We start from the raw sequence: 19,692 nt of genomic DNA, 5'->3' as shown, positions 1-19,692 counted from the left end.
GCACGCCTCTCTGGCATGGAAACCGGTGCTCATCAGCCCCTTGAACACCTTCACAGAGGCCATTTCTGAGCAAAGTCCAAACGAGGCCAGACACCGCCAGGTGACCAGAAATCCCGGGACGTCTACGACCTGACACACAGGTGACACACTTAACAACAACAAGAAAGCAAGGCGCAGCCTGGGAGCAGGAAGTTCTCCTATTTTCCCCAAGCACGTGGCTGTGTTTGCTTAATTTTCTGAACACTGACCTCATCTGTGTTCGATGTCTACTGTTCCTCTGACTACAGGACCTACGGTTTCCTAGAGAGAGGGCTGTGCCCCCTCCACGCCATCCCGCCCACAGTGGGCACTAGGCCTCTGTCCACCTGTCCCCCTTCCCCCGCGGCAGCTCCAAGGGACAGGGTGTGTAGCGCACAAGTGTAGACCCAGTCCACACCCACAGGCACACAACACCCTCAAGGTAAAAACAAATCCTGTATTTGGGGGCTGGAAATGTGGCCTAGTGGTAGAGCGCTTGCCTGGCTTGCATGAAGCCCTGGGTTCCATTCCTCAATACCACATAAACAGAAAAAGCTGGAAGTGGTGCTGTGACTCAAGTGGTAGAGTGCTAGCCTTGAACAAAAAGAAGCTCAGGGACAGTGCTCAGGACCTGAGTTCAAGCCCCAGGACTGACAACGAAAAAACAAAACAAAACAATATTTTCTGTCTCAAGCCTGCCATTTGCCATCTGCCCTGTCTACCTCTGAAGTCCCAGAAGAGAGGACAGGGCTCGTGTCCTCCCCACTGCCCCCCCCCCACTCTGCCCTGGCCAGATACACCCCAGTGTTTGTGGGACAGAGAAACAGTACCCGATACACACACAGAGGAGCACACACAGGGGTGAGCAAGCTTGCTATTTCATGTACACACACACACACACACACACACACACACACACATCATGACCTGTGCGATCACGTGCCCATATTTACCCAGCAGAGGATGCCTGCACCCCCTATAAAAAAAATTGAGGCCACAGGGTGGGCCTCACACACCTGTATAGGAAGCCAGCTGGGGAAGAGGGAGGGTTGGGGTCACCAACGCCATTGGTCCACCTTATAAGCCCCCGAAGGGACTAACCATAAGGTCTAAGCACAGAGCCCCTACCCTGGGACCCCTATGATGGTAGAACCCATTGTAGCACCCCCTCTCCAAATGCAGGGTCACAAGGGGCTCCCAGGGGTCCTGAGAAGGACAAGATGGCTGCCAGCCCGGGTCTGTCCTGCTCCACACCTGCCATCCCTGTGCTGGTGACCATTCCAGACATCCCCTTTCACCAGGCTCAGTGGCTCACGCCTGTAATCCTAGCTCCTCAGGAGGCTGAGACCTGAGGATCGCAGCTCAAAGCCAGCCTGGGAAGGAATATCTGTGAGACTCTTCTCTCCAATTAACCACCAGAAAACCTGAAATGGCGCTGTGGCACAAGTGGCAGAGCACTAGCCTTGAGCTGAAGAGCTCAGGGACAGCGCCCAGGCCCTGAGTTCAAACTCCATGACCACCACCACCAACAACAACAACAAAGACGTCCCCTTCTTTTGGGGAGGTCTCACAGAGGCTCGGGTAGAGTGGGAGCCCTTCCTGGTGGCAGGGGAGCCGCCATCTTGGACAGGCCACAGCCTGCATGAGGACCTTCAAGGTGGAACGCTGCTCTGTGGTCAGCCTGGCTTTTAGGCCTGGGTGGCTCTGCTCCACCTATGACCCTGACTGCGTAGGCTGGACCCCAACAAACACGCTTTCCGTTGCCCGGCACCTGGTTTCCAGAAGGTGGGAGATTTCCATTGCTTTCCGTTGGGCGGGTGGGGTTGTGGATTGGTTAGTCAATGCGTCCTAGGCTAGCCTTGCGCTCTAGAGCCTCCTGCCTCAGTTTCCCCTGTGCTGGGATTACAGGCATGTGTCACCATGCCCGGGGAGATTGTTTCTTTGTCTTTTCAGGACTCTGACACTCCAAAGAATGGAACTACCCAGTGGTGAGCCTTCAGGTACGGTGAGCAAACCCGGGCTGTGGGAACATGACCCCCTCCCCCAATGTTGGAGAACCCTAAAAATAATCACTGCTCCCTTCCCCCGCTAACTGAGAGTTGGTGTCTCCTCATTGCGTCCTCTATCCAAAACCAGGCTCTACCTTCTATGAAGTCTCTGCCTTGGCCCATAAAACGTTCCATGGCGAGACCACGGGAGAGACCCACAGAAGTGAAATTTCCTTGCTCAAGGCTGCAGCTAATAATAACAGGATTGGGGCTTGGGTCCAGAGATTTGTAGTCCAAGCTAGTTGCTGAACCCTGTCCCAGGGGGTCAAAGAAACCCGGAGAACTAGAAACGTAATTAAAACTGGACTTGGGGTCTGCCCCGAAGTTTCTCCTCTCTTCAGGACTACCCTCCCCCCAGCTCCAGCCCTGGGAGGAGAGGGAGGGTCACACCCACCTTGGCCCACGGAAGATCTCGATCTCGGTTCACCTAGGCTCCAAGGTCCAGAGCACGGTGCTTGCCGCGGGCTGGAAGATGGAGCTTGTGAGGGTCTTGCACACCCTTCCCAGAGGAGGTGCGGGGAGTGTGCTGGCGAGTGTGCTCACGCCTGGGGCATTTATAGCCTATCTGCCAGGACTGAGCTCACCAGCAGCCAATCCGGGGCATCAAGGGCCAGCCACCTGCTGGCCTGTCACCGCCCCCGGGGCAGCTCCCCGCTGCTCCCCACGGCTACTGGGGCACTGGGAGCCCAGGGAGGGGGCAGGGAGGTTTCAGCTAGCAACTTCCTTATTGAACTCAGATCCCAAGGAGAAACCAATGCTTAGAAAACAAGTCTGTGGACTTGAAAACAAGCCCTTAGGAGAACACGGGGCGGGGGGGGGGTGCCATCTTATCACCCCTCCCCCTCCGTTCCCTCTGGTGTCTCCCAGGATGGGAGATAGAATGGAAGGTGCTTGATGGAATACGCATGTTTCTGCACCTGTAAGCAAGAGGTGGATTTAAAAGCTGTTTCCACACCCTCCTCCTCCTAAGCAGGGCCACCTCGAATCTTAAGAGAACATTCTCAGAGGTCTTAGAAAGCCAGATTTTTAAGCCAGGACCAGTGGCTCATGCTAGCTACTCAGAGGGCTGAGATCTGAGGATCGTGGTTCAAAGCCAGCCCAGGCAGGACAATCCACGAGACTCATCTCCAATTAACCACCAGAAAACTGGAAGTGGCGCTGTGGCTCAAGTGGTAGAGCGCTAGCCTTGAGCTGAAGAGCTCAGGGACGGCATCCAGGCTCTGGGCCGAGTTCAAGCCCCACGACTGACAAAAAATAAATAAATAAATGAAAGTGTGAAGAACTTCACACAGAGGAGAAAAGCCATAAATGAAGTGCAGGATCCTTCCAAGTTCTGGGCCAGGCCATTGGGCCAGGAAGGGGCCTCTGCCGGGGACATTCCAGCCAAGTGCTGGGGGCAGAAGGAGGGGGAGGGAGAGACCCAGAGAGCATAGTTGTGACGTTTTTATTTAAATGTAGTATACCGGGGGCTAGGGTGGCCCTGTACGTGGGTGAGGACCTGAAGTGGATGAAGTAGGCTGATGACCAAGGAAAATCACCAGGGAAAATCCTGTCATTGTGAACCCCACTTCCCAGAAATCTGCACCCATCCTGACAAAGGGCTTTAAAATCAAGAGATGGGCAATGACTTCAGAGCAAAGAGCAAATCTTTCACCACACTCTCAAGCCGGAGCCACACCCTCTGTCGAGAATCCACCAGTTCAGGGTCCAGCCCAGCCACCCAGCTTCCTGGAAATCGCTCTTCCTCTCTCTCCTCCAGGCGCTGGACCTGAAGGACTGCAACCTCACTGTCGTTCAAGGCCCCGTCAGGAGCCCGGACCACCGTCTCCGGTCCTGAAGATCATTTCTGGACATCCTTTCAGTTGTTGTGTGAAGTGAACTTAGATCCTCTTCTTGGAGAGTTCAGTGGGTCTCAGTTCTCATCCAGGTTCCCTTTCCTCCCGGCTCTGCCTGGCCCTCCGGTGGCTTCCGGTGGTTCCCAGAGTCTTCTGCCCCAGCTGTTGTAGGTCCTGGTTGTCCGGGCATGGATGGGAAGGCCTGGCTTCAACCCTGGGCCGAGCAACTCCGCTGCTCACCACCAGAGGGCGTGCTGATCTTGTAACAACTACCACCATTTATTCACAAAATGCTGGCCTTACATCTGGCCCTGTGCTACACATATTACCTGTCTTAATAAACCCTTAGGATCGTGCTTATGTAGTATAGATAGTTGTGGCACAGATCAGAAAATTGAGGCTCAAGTAGGTGTAAAATATTTAAGTAATGTTGCTAGTACCTGGGAGCCAGCCATGTCAGCCAGGTTGGTGGCACAAGCCTGTAATACTTGCACTTGGAAGGTTGAGGCATGAAGACAATAAGTTTGAAACCAGTCTGGGCAATATAATAAGATCATGCCTAAAAACAAAGCAAGAACCACGAACAAACAGAAGACAGAGTCCCTGGGGCTGGGGATGTGGCTTAGTGAGAGAGGGTTTGCCTAGCATGCATGAAGCTCTGGGTTTGATTCCTCAGCACCACATAAACAGAAAAAGCTGCATGTGGCACTGTGGCTCAAGTGGTAGAGTGCTAGCCTTGAGCAAAAGCAGCTCAGGGACAGTGCCCAGGCCCTGAGTTCAAGCCCCAGGACTGGCAAAAAAAAAAAAAATTGGGGTCAGACTACTGCTTAACTCCACCTGGAGGCAGGTGAGTCAATAAAGAGGTGCTCGTCTAAAACCCAGTGCTACCTAACCCACTCGCCATTCTGCAAGGCTGAAGGAGACAATTCATTAGTATCATTCACCACAGTCCCCCATGCCTGAAAGTTTCCTGTCATTGTCATACACCAGCCATTCCAGAGAAGCAGAGCGTCACGGCCAGCCGGCCCCCACGATGAGACCCACCACTCCCCAGACAGAAGCAATCATCTCATGAAAACTGGATTGGCCTCTCAGGCAGCAAGGACTTCTGCTGGCCACCTTGCAGGACTGAGAAAGTGTTGCACCTGAACAGAGACTGACCAAGACTGATCACAAGACCTCAACTCCTGCCCTGATTCTTCCTCTAGTTAAACCTAAAGCTCAGGGCAGTACCCCCTCCCCAAAAAAATAGGCCGGGGGGGGGGTCACTGAATGCTTTCGTCTCTTCTTCCCATGTTTGAGTAACTCTCCCTGCCCTTCACCACTTCAGTGTGTGTGTGTGTGTGTGTGTGTGTGTGTGTGTGTGTGTGTGTGTGTGTGTTGGAATTGGGGGCTTGGGCGCTGTCACTGAATTCCTTTGCTCAACACACTAATAGCACTCTACATTTGAGCCACAGTTCTACTTGTTTTTTGTTTGTTTGTTTGTGGTTCATTGGAGATATGAGTGTCACGGACTTTCCTGCCCAGGCTGTCTTTGAAGCTCAATCCTCAGTTCTCAGCCTCCTGACTAGCTAGGATTACAGGCCTAAGCCTCTGCTGCCTGGCTGCTAGTGGTCTTTTTATGTAGGGAGAAATGTCCAAGACTGTTGGGATGCCCAGCTCTGGGACTTCTGCCCAGAAACTCCAGCAGTAATAGCAACTATACATGGTAACACGGGATCTTCATACATGAGGACACGGGTCTTCATACATGAGGACAAAGGACATTCATGAGGAAACAAGGCATCTACACTGAGGTCACGAGACTTGAAGCATATGGCTGTAGGATCTCCACAGAAGACATAGGAGCCTCGTGCATGGGGACATCTGTGTTCATAGGTGAGGACATGAAACCTGGTCAGTGTACAGCCTTCGTAGCTAAGGGCATAGAGGGTTCAGGCATGGCAATATAGACCTTCACGCATGATCCTGGCCGGTTGGCCTCGCTCACACCCATTCCCACGCTGTCAGAGACACCATTCTCTACCTCAGAGGCTGAAGAGCTGAAGGGCACATTTCCAGACTCCTTTGCAGCTAGAGTTTCAGACCTGACCCAGGATTTATGACTGAGCAAGGTCAGGAAGAAGTGGAGTGTTTGCAGTCGCTGCTGCCACTTGGTGGGGGGGGCCTCTGTGGCTCCATGCTGTCTGCATCACAGCTGGGGTAAGGTGTCCCAGCCCCCTCCTGGGGCTCCACCTGGAACCCCCTCCTTCAACCCTTCCAGTATCGTTGTCAGCCCGACTCCTTCCTATTGAGAGTGCCTAGAACTTTCAGCTTCCTGAAGCTGAACCAACTCACAAACACGCTTTATCTCCAGGTGCCATGGAGATAAGAGAAAGCAAAGCTCAGATACCGGGAGTCCAAGCCCGCCTGAGTCACACTTGTTTTGGTTTTCCTAAGAGTATTTGAATCACAGGCCTGGGCTCTGTTGACAAGCTGGAAAGCACCGAGGGAATAAAGGGAAAATCACTGTTATCCCACAGAATCAGACAGAGGGAAAGCAAACAACCACACCACGAATGCAGAATTGCCAGCTCAGCCAAGCAGTGCCCAGTGACTGGGTTTCCTAGTTCTAGCTCAGATGGCTCCCCACCAGCGACCCACCTCACCTCCTCTGCCATCTGCTCTGGGCAGAGCACACAGCCGCACACCCCGCCAGTGTGGGGCAAACTCACAGTCAGTGTCTGCTGGAGAGATTGCAGAGTGACTTCCATTATGTTCTCCCGGCTTAGGGGCATCTGCAACAAGCGCCACAGTCCCGGGAGCGGAACCAGCTGGGTTCCAGCTCCTCCCCTGTGCGAGGCGCTGGCCCTGCTGCAGGACAGGAGGCCGGGGTCACCTCCACAAGTCACCAGGAACAGGGGGGCTGGGCGGTTACTACTCATTGCCAGTCTCTCTGAGGGCTCCCACATTGTCCCATGAAGACCCACATTTCAAGGACCGCTGCACGATGGAGGGGACATTACAACAGCACCCCAGGTTAACCTCTCAAAGCACTGGGCCACAAGCATGGAGAAGCCTTGAACGGCTGGACCCCAGGCTGCAGAAAATTTCCTAACAAGTTGGGAGAAGAGAGAAGCAATGAGTTCATTGGGGGAGTCCAGTTCCACCCCCACTTCCCCAATGCTAACCCCGCCCCCTGCAGGTGGTGAGCTCCCCGACACTGGAAGTGATCAAGCAGGGCTTACAGAGCCCCTCCCCCCCCCAGGTGAAGAATACCCTGCTGTCGGAGGGGGCTGTCATAGAGCCCGCAGACAGCTCACCCCAGCCCGAAGAAAGGGGCTTCGCGCCACCTGGTGGACCTGGCCATGAACTGCAGGCCTCTCCTCAGTGACAAGTCCTGACCTGGGTTTCCAGAACCTCCCCATCTTCTCCTAACCGCTAGTCAAGAGACCCAGGACTCCCCGTCTCCAGGCCTCACCCAAGAGAGAGTGGAGGTCAGAAACCATCAAGATGCCCAGAAGGGACACTCTCCAGTGTGGAATTTAAGATTGTGATCAAAATGTTTCTTAAAGCATGTTCTAATTTCAGAACACCCCACTTTAAAGCTACCCATCCATATTTGTGGGCTTAGTTCAAAGGTCCACATTGACTAACCCAGCAGAGGAGAGGAGCTGACACCCCCACATCTGAGACAGAGATTCTGTGTCCTGTTGGACCTTGTGTGCGACCAGACTTCCCCCACCCCCAATACCGGAGTTTGAGCTCAGAGCCTCATACTCTGCTTCAATTTCCTACTACTTGGGCTACACCTACAGCTCTGCTTTTTCCTTACTTTGGAAATAGAATTTTGTGGACTTCTCTGCCCAGACTGACTTCCAACTTTGGTCCTCTGGATCTCAGCCTTCTGAGTTGCTTATAGACATGAGCCCCCAGCACCTGGTAAACATGAGGCTTTTTTTTTGTCAGTCCTGGGCCTTTGAACTCTGGGCCTGAGCACTATCCCTGGCTTCTTTTTTTTTTTTTTTTTTTGACCAGTCCTGGGCCTTGGACTCAGGGCCTGAGCACTGTCCCTGGCTTCTTCCCGCTCAAGGCTAGCACTCTGCCACCTGAGCCACAGCGCCCCTCTGGCCGTTTTCCATATATGTGGTGCTGGGGAATCGAACTGAGAGCTTCATGTGTAGGAGGCAAGCACTCTTGCCACTAGGCCATATTCCCAGCCCCCCCTGGCTTCTTTTTGCTCAAGGCTAGCACTCTGCCACTTGAGCCACAGTGCCTCTTCTGGCCGTTTTCTAGATATGTGGTGCTGGAGAATTGAACCCAGGGCTTCGTGTATACGAGGCAAGCTCTCTTGCCACTAGGCCATATCCCCAGCCCAACATGAGGCTTTTAAGAGAACGCTTGAGCAGAAAGTATGGATTCTCAAAAGTGGGGGGCCAGGGGAAGAAACAAAGAAAGGCTGTGCTCTGCTTAGACCTGAAATGTCCCCCAAAGCCCAGAAAGGGCTCAGCCCATGGCATGGCATGGATGGCAGGCAGCAGAAACAATTTTGCCAATCCTAGGGCTTGAACTCAGGGCCTGGGCACTGTCCCTGGCTTCTTTTAGCTCAAGGCTAGCACTCTACCACTTGAGTCACAGCGCCACTTCTGGCTTTTTCTGTGTATGTGGTGCTGAGGAATCGAACCCAGGGCTTCATGCATGCTAGGCAAGCACTCTACTGCTAATCCACATTCCAAGCCCACATTGTGATTTTTGAGCTATATGAATAAATACCTATTCAAAAAATTATTTTGTAGGCCATGGGACTTGAACTCTGGGCCTGAGCACTGTCCCTGAGCTCTTCAGTTCAAGGCTAGTGCTCTACCACTTGAGCCACAGCACCACTTCCAATGAGAGCAGGTTAAGTGGAATTCTCCCTTTCACAAAAGAAATATACACAAGTGTTTCATGCTCGGAAAAACAACAGTATTTATTTCATCTTTTAAACGAATGTTTCAAGTAACATTTTCCCTATGGAGAACTCAAGATGCACACATAGAACTTTGAATAATAGTAAACTTTCTTAATACTTGCACAAGGTGGGCAGATAAACAATAAATGAACAGGAAACAATGAAGGGGAAGTGGAGGGAGAAAAACAAGCCTGGGAAGGGTGCTGGCCGCGCGGAGGGAGTGTCCGTGGCCCTTGCTGGACTGAAGCATTAGATGGGGGCCCTTCTGATTTTCCAGGGAGGGGGAGGAGCCGGGACACACGTGGGAAGGAGACACTGGCGCTGCAGGCAACAAGCGTGGGGCCCGGTCCCCACGGAGAGGTCCCGGGAAAAGCTCCTGATTCTGGAACACAGCATCATTCCGAGAAGGAAAGGTTCCAAGTTCCCACCACAGATGGCAGTTTTGTGGACACGGGGCCTCCCAGCTTCTGGATTATTCTACACATGTCTCAGCTGCTTGCTCTGGACAAACAGCCCATGAGTCTGCAGTTCAACATCCCTTCCACTGAGTAGAATGATGATGAGGGGAAGGGAGAAGAGGGCGTGCTGTCTTCCTCACTTCCGGCTGTGGGTCTCAGAAGGCAGGGGAAAAACAGAACGGGACACTGACTTCCCTTTTATAGCAAATGGTTGTTCCAAAAAAAGCGGAACATCACCTGAACCCGTCTATAGACAAGCAAGACAACATGAGCCAGGGCCTCTCGGCCTTCCTGTTGAAGATCCTGTTGGAAAAACAGAGATGTTAGCTGGGTGCTGGTGCTCCCGCCTGGAATCCTAGCTACTAAGGAGGCTAAGATCTAAGGGCTGCGGTTCCGAGGCAGCCTGGGCAGAAAAATGTGAGACTTAATCTCCAATTAACCAGCAAAAAGCTGGAACTGGAGCTATGGCTCAAGTAGTTGAGCACCAGCCTTGAGCAAAAAAAAGCCAAGGGAGAGTGCCAAGGCCCTGAGTTCAAGTCTCAGTACTGGTAGGAAAAAAAAAGGGCGGGAAAGGGGAGTTACTAACCAACATTAATTCAATCCAGGCTGCACAGAAACAATCTAAGGAGGGCGTGTCATCAGCACCGAGGCTTCTTGCAGGGCTTCTCGGAGGGACGGGAACCTGAGCCAGTCGAGGATCACAGGGAGGGAACGGGAGCCACGGAGGCTGAGTGGCGCGTGCGCCGTGGCCATGGGCGCGGTCACCTGGGGCTCCTCTGCAGAGGTCTCCGCCATGACTTCCGGGCCTCGTGAATCCTGCCCACTGCCCGCTGCCCGCTGCTCTTGGGCCTTCACTCCTGTCGCCCCTCCCCGGGCTCCCTGCTGCCCGCGTCCAGCGCTTCCTTCTCGGTGAGGCCTTCCCGGTGCACCTACCTCCACGGACAGAGGCCCCTCGCACTGATTCTCCCCACCCCCCCCCACTGCGCTTCCGCTGAGGAGCCGGAAGTCCCACCTCTTGGACCATCCTGTGCTGGATGCTGTCCCCGATGTGCCTCAGCTGCATGGCGAACTTCCGGATGGCCTCCTCCTGGGGAGCGTCCCGGCCTGTGCTCGTCTCCTTGGGCTGAGACGGCGGGTTGTGAGCTGCAGGGATTCAAAGGGAATTTCATGAGGGCGGGCTGTGGCGGTACGCAGCTGTGACCTCTGACCTCTGGGAGGCGGGGATGGGAGGACTGTGGGCCCAGGCCAGCCCAGGGACAAGAGACCCGAAAGAGAAATGGTGGCTCAAGTGGTAGAGCATGAGGCCTATCCCACAAACCCCGGTGCCACCCAAACAGTACACCGACGTGTCCACATTAGGCCAAACACTTTTTAAGAAAAAAATGTTTTCAGGAATTAAATCATATTTTTTTGTGATTTAATTTTTTCAAATTAAATTTCCAAATCCATTTTTCAAATTAAAATGAAGCAGACCGAAAAACTCAGCTCCATACCAATGGGCACCTTTCACGTGCTCAGTGACCAAGTGTGGGTAGGAGTTGTTTCTGTGAACAGGCTCCACCAGATGTTCGCAGTTTTTCCAAAATGGATTTTCCCAATTAGTGTTTTACCCACTGTCCTTGACTGAGGTCTCCGAATTTTGCTTCCAGCAAGTACTGTGAAGCAACGTTGTGTGACAATTACCTGCCGGGTGCTTTAGAGAACATTGCTTCTAAAGAGTAATGCTAGAAGAATCTCCAATCTAGGGCTGGGAATATGGACTACTGGTAGAGTGCTCGCCTCACATACATGAGCCCTGGGTTCGATTCTTCAGCTGGATGTGGCGCTGTGGCTCAAGTGGCAGAGTGCTAGCCTTGAGCAAAAAGGAGCCAGGGACAGTGCTCAGGCCCTGAGTTCAAGCCCCAGGACTGGCCAAAAAAGAATCTCTAGCTACTCAGTGGAAGGGATGCCGAAAGGAAACACCCATGTGGTTCAAAAGAAGAGGTTTATTGAGAAACAGAGAGACCCAGTCTATAACAGCACAAGATGGAGTCGGTGGAGCAAGAGAGATGATGGCAGGAGATTATATAGGAGAGGGGGCTGTGGCCACAACTGAAACAGAGGTCACCCCAGAGGATGAGGAAATGACCTCAGTGTCTGGGGGTGCTCCCACTCCCCCCAGGCACGCCAGTTGCCGGGGCAACAGGTGCTACGCAGGTGCATAGGGAGAGAGCCAAGGGAACAGGTCATTTCTCCCGGGTGGACCTAACACTCAGGAGACTGAGATCTGAGGATTGAGGTTCGAAGCTTGCCCAGGCAGACAACTCTAAGAGACTCTGATTTCCAATTAATTGCAAAACAGAAGTGGAAGTTAGCTCAAGTGGTAGAAGACCAGCCTAGAGCATCAGCAAGAGTGCAAGGCCCTGAGTTCAAGCCCCAGGATTAGAACAACAAAAACAGAATCCCCAGTGCTTCAAGGGACATTCAAGGGACCTACTTCATTACAAATGCAGCTGATCCAGCTACTGGGGAGCCTGAGATCTGGGGATTGAGGTTCAAAGCCTGCCCAGGCAGGAAAGTCTGTGAGATGCTTATCTCCAGTTAATCAGCAAAATGCCAGAAGTGAGCCAGGTGCTGGTGGCTCACACCTGTAATCCTCGCTACTCAAGAGGATGACATCTGAGGATCATGGTTCAATGTCAGCCTGGGCAGGAAAGCCTGAGAGACTACTATTTCCAATAAACTATTCAAAAACAGCTGAAAGTGGCGCTGTGGCTCAAGTGATGGAGTGCTAGCCTCGAGTAAAAGGAGCTTAGGGACAGTGCCCAGGCCCAGTGGTGAAGCCCAAAGACTGGCCAAAAATAAAAAAATCCAGAAGTGGCACTGTGGCTCAAGAGGTAGAGCTCTAGCCTTAAGCAAAAAAGCTCAGGACAGTGCCCAGGCCACGAGTTCAAGCTCTAGAACCTGCACACCACACACATACACAGCCCTGAGGACAAAAACTACCAACCATTTAATATGTTATACCAAGAGCAAAAGTTTAGTGAATTTGACCAGGGTATATTATATTTGTGTATGGAAATATCACAATAAAACTTCTTAGTAGCCAGGCAAGGCCTGTAATCCTAGATACTCAGGAGACTGAGATCTGAGGATCATGGTTCAAAGCCAACCAGAGCAGTAAAGTCCCTGAGACTCTTATCTCCAATTAACCACCAGAAAACAGGAAGTGGTGCTGTGGGTCAAGTGGCAGAGTGCTAGCCTTGAGCTGAAGAGCTCCAGGACTGAGCCCAGGACCAGAGTCAAGCCCCACAACTGACACACACACACACACACACACACACACACGAAACCCAAACCCCTCTTTTTGTACTGTTAAAATACGCTAGTTTTAAAAGAGGAAAAAATAAAATCTGTACATGATTAGGTAGGGGAACAGCACAAGAAGATGATTATCGAGTTGAGACTAAAAGGATGAGATGACTCAGAATTAGCCAGATGATGGGGTTAGGGGAGTGGGGGACAATCTGGGCAGTAAACAGACATCCCAGGTGGGGGGGCCAAGGTCATGACCCACCAATTCTCCTGAACCCAGAGGAAGCCCCAAAACAGGTGACTTAAGTAGTGAAATCAGTCATTTTATGATCAAAATTACAACCCCCCGCTCCTTGTTCCTTCAGTTTTCTATGTTTTCTTCCAACTGCAATCCTCTGTGAAATATATTCATGAGATTCTCACCTCAAACCATTTTGAAATAACATCCTAATGTTTGGTTGGCACCTCCAAGGATTATTTGCCTGCCTTAGAAAAAGTGAGAACTCAAACAAAAACAAAAATAAATAAATTTGGGGCTGCAGGCCTGACTCCATGTTAAGGCACAGGGCCCTGAGTTCAAGTGCCAGTACTGGCCCCCAAAAAAAGTTAAAAAGGGAAATGTGTCTTTTGGGGGGGAGGTAGGGTTAGAAGCAAGGAGGGGGAAAAGGGCAAAGGGTAAACCCCCAACCTCCTTCCAAGGCGGGAACCCCAGCGGCGCGGGGAGGGCCCCTCTTTCCGTCTAACAGCCCCTGCGTCCCCCAAGACTTGCCCGTTGCCCTGGCTTCCCGCACTCCTCCGCGTCCGGCCCCAGGCCCCTGCCCATCTCCCCGACTCTTCTTGGAACGGGTGGTTTTACGTTCCCGAGCGGGAACCGGTGGGGTTGGTTTGCTTTTGCCAGAGCTCTGTTTAAATGTGCACATTTTACCCAAAGTAGCAAAGGCAACGCTCCGCGTCGGCCGTCGGGGGGCGGGCGGCGGCCGCGCTCGGTGCGCCGGCGCCCCGGTCAAAGCCACTCAGCGCCGCAAGGCGAACCTCGAGAATCGGCTCGCTCGGAGGCTTCCCTTCGGGCAGTGCTTAGGGGACCCCTTCCTTGAGGTTCCCCGCCAGCGATCCACCCGGGCCCTCCGAGCGTCGGCCGGCACCGTGGCGGGTGCGCGCCGCGCTCCCCGGGCTTCCAACCCTGGCCGTTGAGGACGCGGGGAGCGCGCGCTCCGCAGGCAATGGGGGCGTGGCGGGCACGTGGGACGCAGTGACCAATGGGAGACGCGCTCGGCAGAGTGGGGGGGGTGCGTGGGTCACGTGGGGACCCAGCGGCCAATGGGAGGCTTGCGCGCGGATCGCCGGCTCCCGCGGCCGGGCGCTCGCGGGCTTCTGCTCCCTTGCTGACCGCTGTCCGCCGCGGCGTCCGCGGCGTCGGCGGCACGGGCCGGGTGTTACTCCGGACTGAGTTCCCCCGTCTTCGGGGCTCCGGCCCCCACACTGTGCATGCAGCTCCTGACCTCCTCCTCACGCCCCCCGCGATCCGAGCCCACCCTGTCAGCCCTCCCGGGCTGCAGTGCCAGCACGTGTGCACACAGTAAGGGTCACCTGCACGCGCAGGGGCTTCCGGGCAGGTTGGTGGCCGCCGCTCTGCACACGAAGGGAGCCGCGTGGCCGGTTCTTCGCATTGTAGGTGAATGCGGGGATGCCGGAAGACGGCCCTCGGCTCACCTGCAAGCTCCGGGTCGCCATAAGGTGTAAATTCCAGCCGGTGCCGGTGGCTCACGCCTGCAATCCCAGCTACTCAGGAGGCTGAGATCTGAGGATGGCGGTTCAAAGCTAGCCCGGGCAGGAAAGGCCATGAGACTCCTATCTCCAATTAACCACCAGAAAGGAAAAAAAGAACACAACCCAGAAGTGGCGCTGTGGCTCAAAGTGGTAGAGCGGCAGGCAGCCTCAGGCCCTGATTGAGTTCAAGACCCACAACTGACACACCAGAAAGAGGGAAGAAAGAAAGGTAGCGGGGAGGGACCGAGCTTGAACTCAAGTCTCGGTCAGCTCGGCCTTTTCACGCACAACTGATGATCTACTACTTGAGCCAGGCCCCCACTTGCTACTTTTTCCTGGTTAACTGCCCCAACTGGCTTCTGACAGTGAACCTCAAATCTCATTCTCCTGAGTCGCTAGGAATGTAGACGTGATCACTAATGAGCCTGACTCTTACTGGCCAGCTTATTTTTAGGATGAGGTCTTCCATCCTGCTCAGGCACTGCCTAACCAATCATCTACCCACATTTTTAGGGTTCTTATCATAGCTGGGAATCACAAGCATGTGCCACTAGATACAACTTCCCCTTCTAAGCCAACCTGCCACCATGATCCTCCCTATCTCAGTACCCCCTCCCCCCCCGCAGGTAGCTTGGGGTGACAGGTGCACCCAGCTGTGGATTGAAAAGGGCTCTCTTGGGCTGGGGATATGGCCTAGTGGCAAGAATGCTTGCCTCCTATACATGAGGCCCTGGGTTCGATTCCCCAGCACCACATATACAGAAAATGGCCAGAAGTGGCGCCGTGGCTCAAGTGGCAGAGTGCTAGCCTTGAGCAAAAAGAAGCCAGGGACAGTGCTCAGGCCCTGAGTCCAAGCCCCAGGACTGGCCAAAAAAAAAAAAAAAAAAGAAAAGAAAAGGGCTCTCTTGAGTTGCCTGCTAAGGCTAGTCTGGTATAGCAGTCCACGCCTTTCAGCCTCTATTCTAAAATTACTGACATGAGCCACCGCTGGCTGACCAGTTTTAAATTTATTACTAATGATAAGTGATAGATTATAATTTTTAAATAATACATTGAATGCCCTTTTTGTGGTCAATACCAAAAAAATACATGCAATGTCAAATATTTATGCTGGGGGGGAAGGGAAAGTGGGAGAAAAAAACAAGGGAGCAGGTAACAATGTTGGACAAGAAGTGTACTCATGGACTGGGAGTGTGGCCTAGTGGTAGAGTGCTTGGCTCATATGCATGAAGCCCTGGGTTTGATTTCTCAGCACCATATATGTAGAAAAAGCCAGAAGTGGCGCTGTGGCTCAAGTGGTAGAGTGCTAGCCTTGAGCAAAGAGAAGCCAGGGACAGTGCCCAGGCCCTGAGTTCAAGCCCCAGGACTGGGGGGAAAAAAGTATACTCATTACCTTACATATGTAACTGTAACCCCTCTGTACATCCCCATGACAATAAAATAAAATTAAAAAAAATTTTATGCTGTTTGAATGCTAATATCTTACCTGAGTTCCTCCTGGACATGGCTGAGTGTGGCGGGGAACTGACAAGTCCAGTCATGTAAGCCTTCTGAAAACTATATCTGGCACTCAGTGATTTGCAACAATTTGTTACTTTGAAAGACAGATTCAAAACATCTTTAAGTTCGTAAACAGTGTCATTGTGGTTTTCCTTCTTCATGTGTTTTCCCTGTTGGAAAAATATATTTTTAAGAAAATGTCCCCAATATCTCCATAAATATTTGGTAAAGTCAGACCAAAATAGTGACGCTTTGGAGAAGAATTGGGGGGAGGGCCACCTTTCCCTGCAGCAGGGGGCTGAGGTTAATAAGCATGGTTAAAACACTGTTAAATACTGTTAAATCACGGCTGATGTTCAAGGTAAGCATTTGTTGTAAGCACCTCTTTTAATATGTGTTCTTCCTTTAAATAAGCTGGTAGGGCTGGGGTAATTTGACTCCCTAAGTGACAGCTATTAGGCCCTCCCCTGGTACCCCAGGTGCCCGAGTGAAGGACTGTCAGGCAGTCAACTGGACTGTCCCCGCGCCAGCTGCTTTAAACACTCAACACCCGAGGAAGCCACCTGGTAACCACAGCTACTTGCTACCAAAGCACAAACTGTGGTTCCCAAAGGTACTGAGCGTTGAGTGTTGCAAACCGGTTACCAAGGATTCTGTGTCGTTTTAAGCTTCAGTGATCTCTACATGACCCTGCAAGAATTCCCACCCAGGCCAGAAGGGGAGCTCTTCCCCTGGAGGCTCAACCAAAGGCCTGTGTCTGCTGCAAACAGTTCTTCATTTGCATGAAGGACTGTTGTTATTGGTGCAAATTCAGTGTTGTGTGTTGGTACTGGGTTTTGAAATTAGGGCTTTCTGCTTGTTAGGCAGGTGCACTATCACTTGAGCACACCCCCAGACTTGCTTGCTCATTTGCGTGAGAGACAGCGCGGTAATGGGTGCAGAGACAGTGCAGTAATGGGTACAGAGACAGACTTTATAGGAAGGTCTGCTATGATTGGTGCAATCATGATCCCTCGTTTGCATGAGGGACTGTGGCGTTATTGGTGCAAACATCCTTCATTTGCATCAAGGTCTTCTATGATTGGTGTAAACACCCTTGACACACCCCCTTTCATACTATTTAAGTAGGCTGTTTGGCTCAGATGTAAAACCTTTGTTGCCTCCTGGTGTTGCAATGTTAGGTCTAGTACTGGTAAATAAACCCAGAGTCTGGGCCATGATAAACAAATATCCTTTTACTTGAGCCATATTCACAACCCTTTTAACTTTCTTTTCGTGTGTGTGTGTGTGTGAGTGTGTGTGTGTGTGTCTGTTGTTACTGGGATTTAAATTCAGGGCCTGTACTCTGGCTTCAAACCGTGATCCTCAGATCTCAGCCTCCTATGTAGTTAGCATTACTGGCATGAGCCACCAGCACTGGGCTTGATTTTCTTCTTGAGATAGAATACTACTAACTTTTTGCCCACTCCTCTTGCCTCTGGCTGCTCAGTAGCTGGGATTACAGGTGTGCCCCACAAACAGCATCCTGCCTGCTTTCCATCTTCCTCACTAGGACTTGAACTCAGGTCCAGGGCACTGTCCCTGAGCTTATTTTGCTCAAGGCTAGCACACTACCACTTGAGTCACAGCTCTACTTCTGGATTTTTTTTTAATTTTGATTTTTGGTGGTTCATTGGAGATGAGTCTCACAGACTTTCCTGCCCAAGCTGGCTTCCAGCCGTGATTTTCACATCTCAGCCTCCTGAGTAGCTCAGATTGCAGTGTAAGCCACATGCACACAGCTGGTTTTGCTCTGTTTTTGAGGTAAGGGTCTCAAAGGGGCTTAATGTATAGTTCAAAGCACAAGGCCCCAAGTTCAAACCCCAGGACTACAGAGAGAGGAAGACAGACAGACAGAAAAAGACTCAACTTTGTCCAGGCTGGCCTTGAACGAGAGGTCCTCCTGCCTCTCTCTTCAGAGTACTTGGGATCATAACTGTGAACTACCATGTCAGGTTGATAAAAACAGGTGGTGAATATTTTCAGGCTTTGAAATTTTGGGGAGAGGAAAGGGGTCTGGTTTGAACAAGAAAGGTAAGAGACTCTTAGTGTTCCCTGTGGTGGCTTAGTAGATGAGCAGAATGTTTATCAAGCTCACTGTGTATCCTGGACTTCCTTTTCAATTATAGTTATTAAAACTCAGAGAAAGAGGCAAAACCTTTACTGGTATCCTCAGTATTGGTTCACTAATGAGAAGTATGCCTTGGCCCAGGGCAGGCAGGATGTGAGTGTAAGCCAGAAATAGGAGTACTGAGAGATAACTGTGCTGTCGGCTCACACAGGCCTCTGCTGAAGCCCAGGGCAAGGGGTCCTGCATCTCAGTGCTCCCCTTGCCAACCCTCCTCCCGATTTCTGTTTACACAAGTTAGTTTGATTCTGCAGTCTCAAGCCCAGCATCTGTCTGCTTCCAAGGGGTCCGTTTTGAGATGGATTGTCTGACAATGAAGGAGAGGCTTCCCCTTCATCATTTCAATAGGATGTGTTTAGAGATGACTCTCCTAGCTATTATCAGAGAGGAGTCTTTTAAAGTTGTTGTTTTTCCTTTATTCAATTGGAGACAGGATTTCACACTATAGCCCAGGCTGGCCTTAGATTCACGATCCTTCTATCTCTACCTCTGAGTGCTATGATCTGTGCAACCCTGGCCTGGCCCCCAAAGCGGTCTTTTTATCCTTAGTCATTCTTTTTCCCTAAAATTCAAAATACACCTGCTTGTCTACTCCCTCTTCAAAAGAAGACAGAATGTCTAAAAAAAATTCAAAGATGCACCAAACTTCAGAAAACAAAACAACTGCTGCCCACGCCAGGCACTGGAGTCTCAGGCCTGTATTCCTAGCTGCTCAGGAGGCTGAGGTCTGAGGATTTGGGATTCCAAGCAGTTAACCACCAGAAAACCGGAAGTGTCACTGTGGCTCAAAATAGTAGAACACAAGCCTTGAGTGAAAAAGCTCAGAGACAGGGCTCTGGCCCTGAGTTCAATCCCCATGATTGACCCAAATAAATAAATAAATAACTTGCTGCCCAGAGCTACATGATTGGGTGAGAAAAATCATAAAACAGGAAGTGAAGGCTGAGGAGATGATGGTGGGGAAGGGGCCACCTATGGGTGAGAAAGAGCAGGAGAGAGTATGTAAATATACTTTCTGGACAATGAGTATTTGTACATATTCATTGGCTTTCCTGAGGACAATATGAAGGTTCGTTTACTTTAAGAGAAAAGTAAATTGTCTGAGAAAGGATTTATAAATCCTTTGAAAGATATTACACTTTGTATCACCATTGTGGAATTTTATTTAGGCATTCTGTCTTCTTTTGAAAAAGGATTGGACAAGCAGGTATGTTGGCTTTGGTTTTTTTTTGTGTGTGTGTGGTGTTTTTTTTTGTTTGTTTGTTTGTTTTTTGCCAATCCTGGGGTTTGAACTCAGGGCCTGAGCACTATCCCTGGCTTCTTTTGCTCAAGGCTAGCACTCTGACAACTTGAGCCACAGCGCCATGTCTGGCCTTTTCTATACATGTGGTGCTGAGGAATTGAACCTAGGGCTTCATGTATAGGAGGCAAGCACTCTTGCCACTAGGCCATATTCCCAGCCCCAAGCAGGTGTATTTTGAATGTTAGAAAGAAGAGTATTTTTTGAGCCAGGCAGGGTGGCACAGATCTCAGCATCTAGGAGGTGGAGGCAGGAAAAATCACAGACTCTTCTGCCAGGCTGGCTCTCAACTGTGATCCTCAGACCTCAGCCTTCCAAGTAGCTGGATTACAGGCGTGAGCCACCGGGCCTGGCTGGGAACTGTTTTCTTTTAGG

At 51.5% G+C, this 19,692-nt stretch overlaps 1 protein-coding gene across 1 annotated transcript in view; it reads right to left on the bottom strand.

Annotated features, from left to right (window-relative positions):
• Window positions 1-9,177: 9,177 nt before the first annotated feature.
• Pxt1 (peroxisomal testis enriched protein 1) overlaps window positions 9,178-19,692 on the bottom strand; it is a 15,716-nt gene continuing 5,201 nt past the window's right edge. Inside the window, exons 3-5 of the mRNA XM_048349208.1 lie at window positions 15,837-16,020; window positions 10,302-10,432; window positions 9,178-9,592 (exon numbers count right to left, since the gene is read on the bottom strand). Coding sequence (XP_048205165.1) covers window positions 9,488-9,592; window positions 10,302-10,432; window positions 15,837-16,020 — 420 coding nt within the window. The 3' untranslated portion in view covers window positions 9,178-9,487. The remainder of the gene's footprint in view (window positions 9,593-10,301; window positions 10,433-15,836; window positions 16,021-19,692) is intronic.

Source organism: Perognathus longimembris, chromosome 6 (assembly GCF_023159225.1).
Source record: "Perognathus longimembris pacificus isolate PPM17 chromosome 6, ASM2315922v1, whole genome shotgun sequence".
NCBI lineage: Eukaryota > Metazoa > Chordata > Mammalia > Rodentia > Heteromyidae > Perognathus > Perognathus longimembris.
The sequence above is the reverse complement of the archived record's forward strand: the minus strand, read 5'-3'. Positions and strand labels throughout refer to the sequence as shown.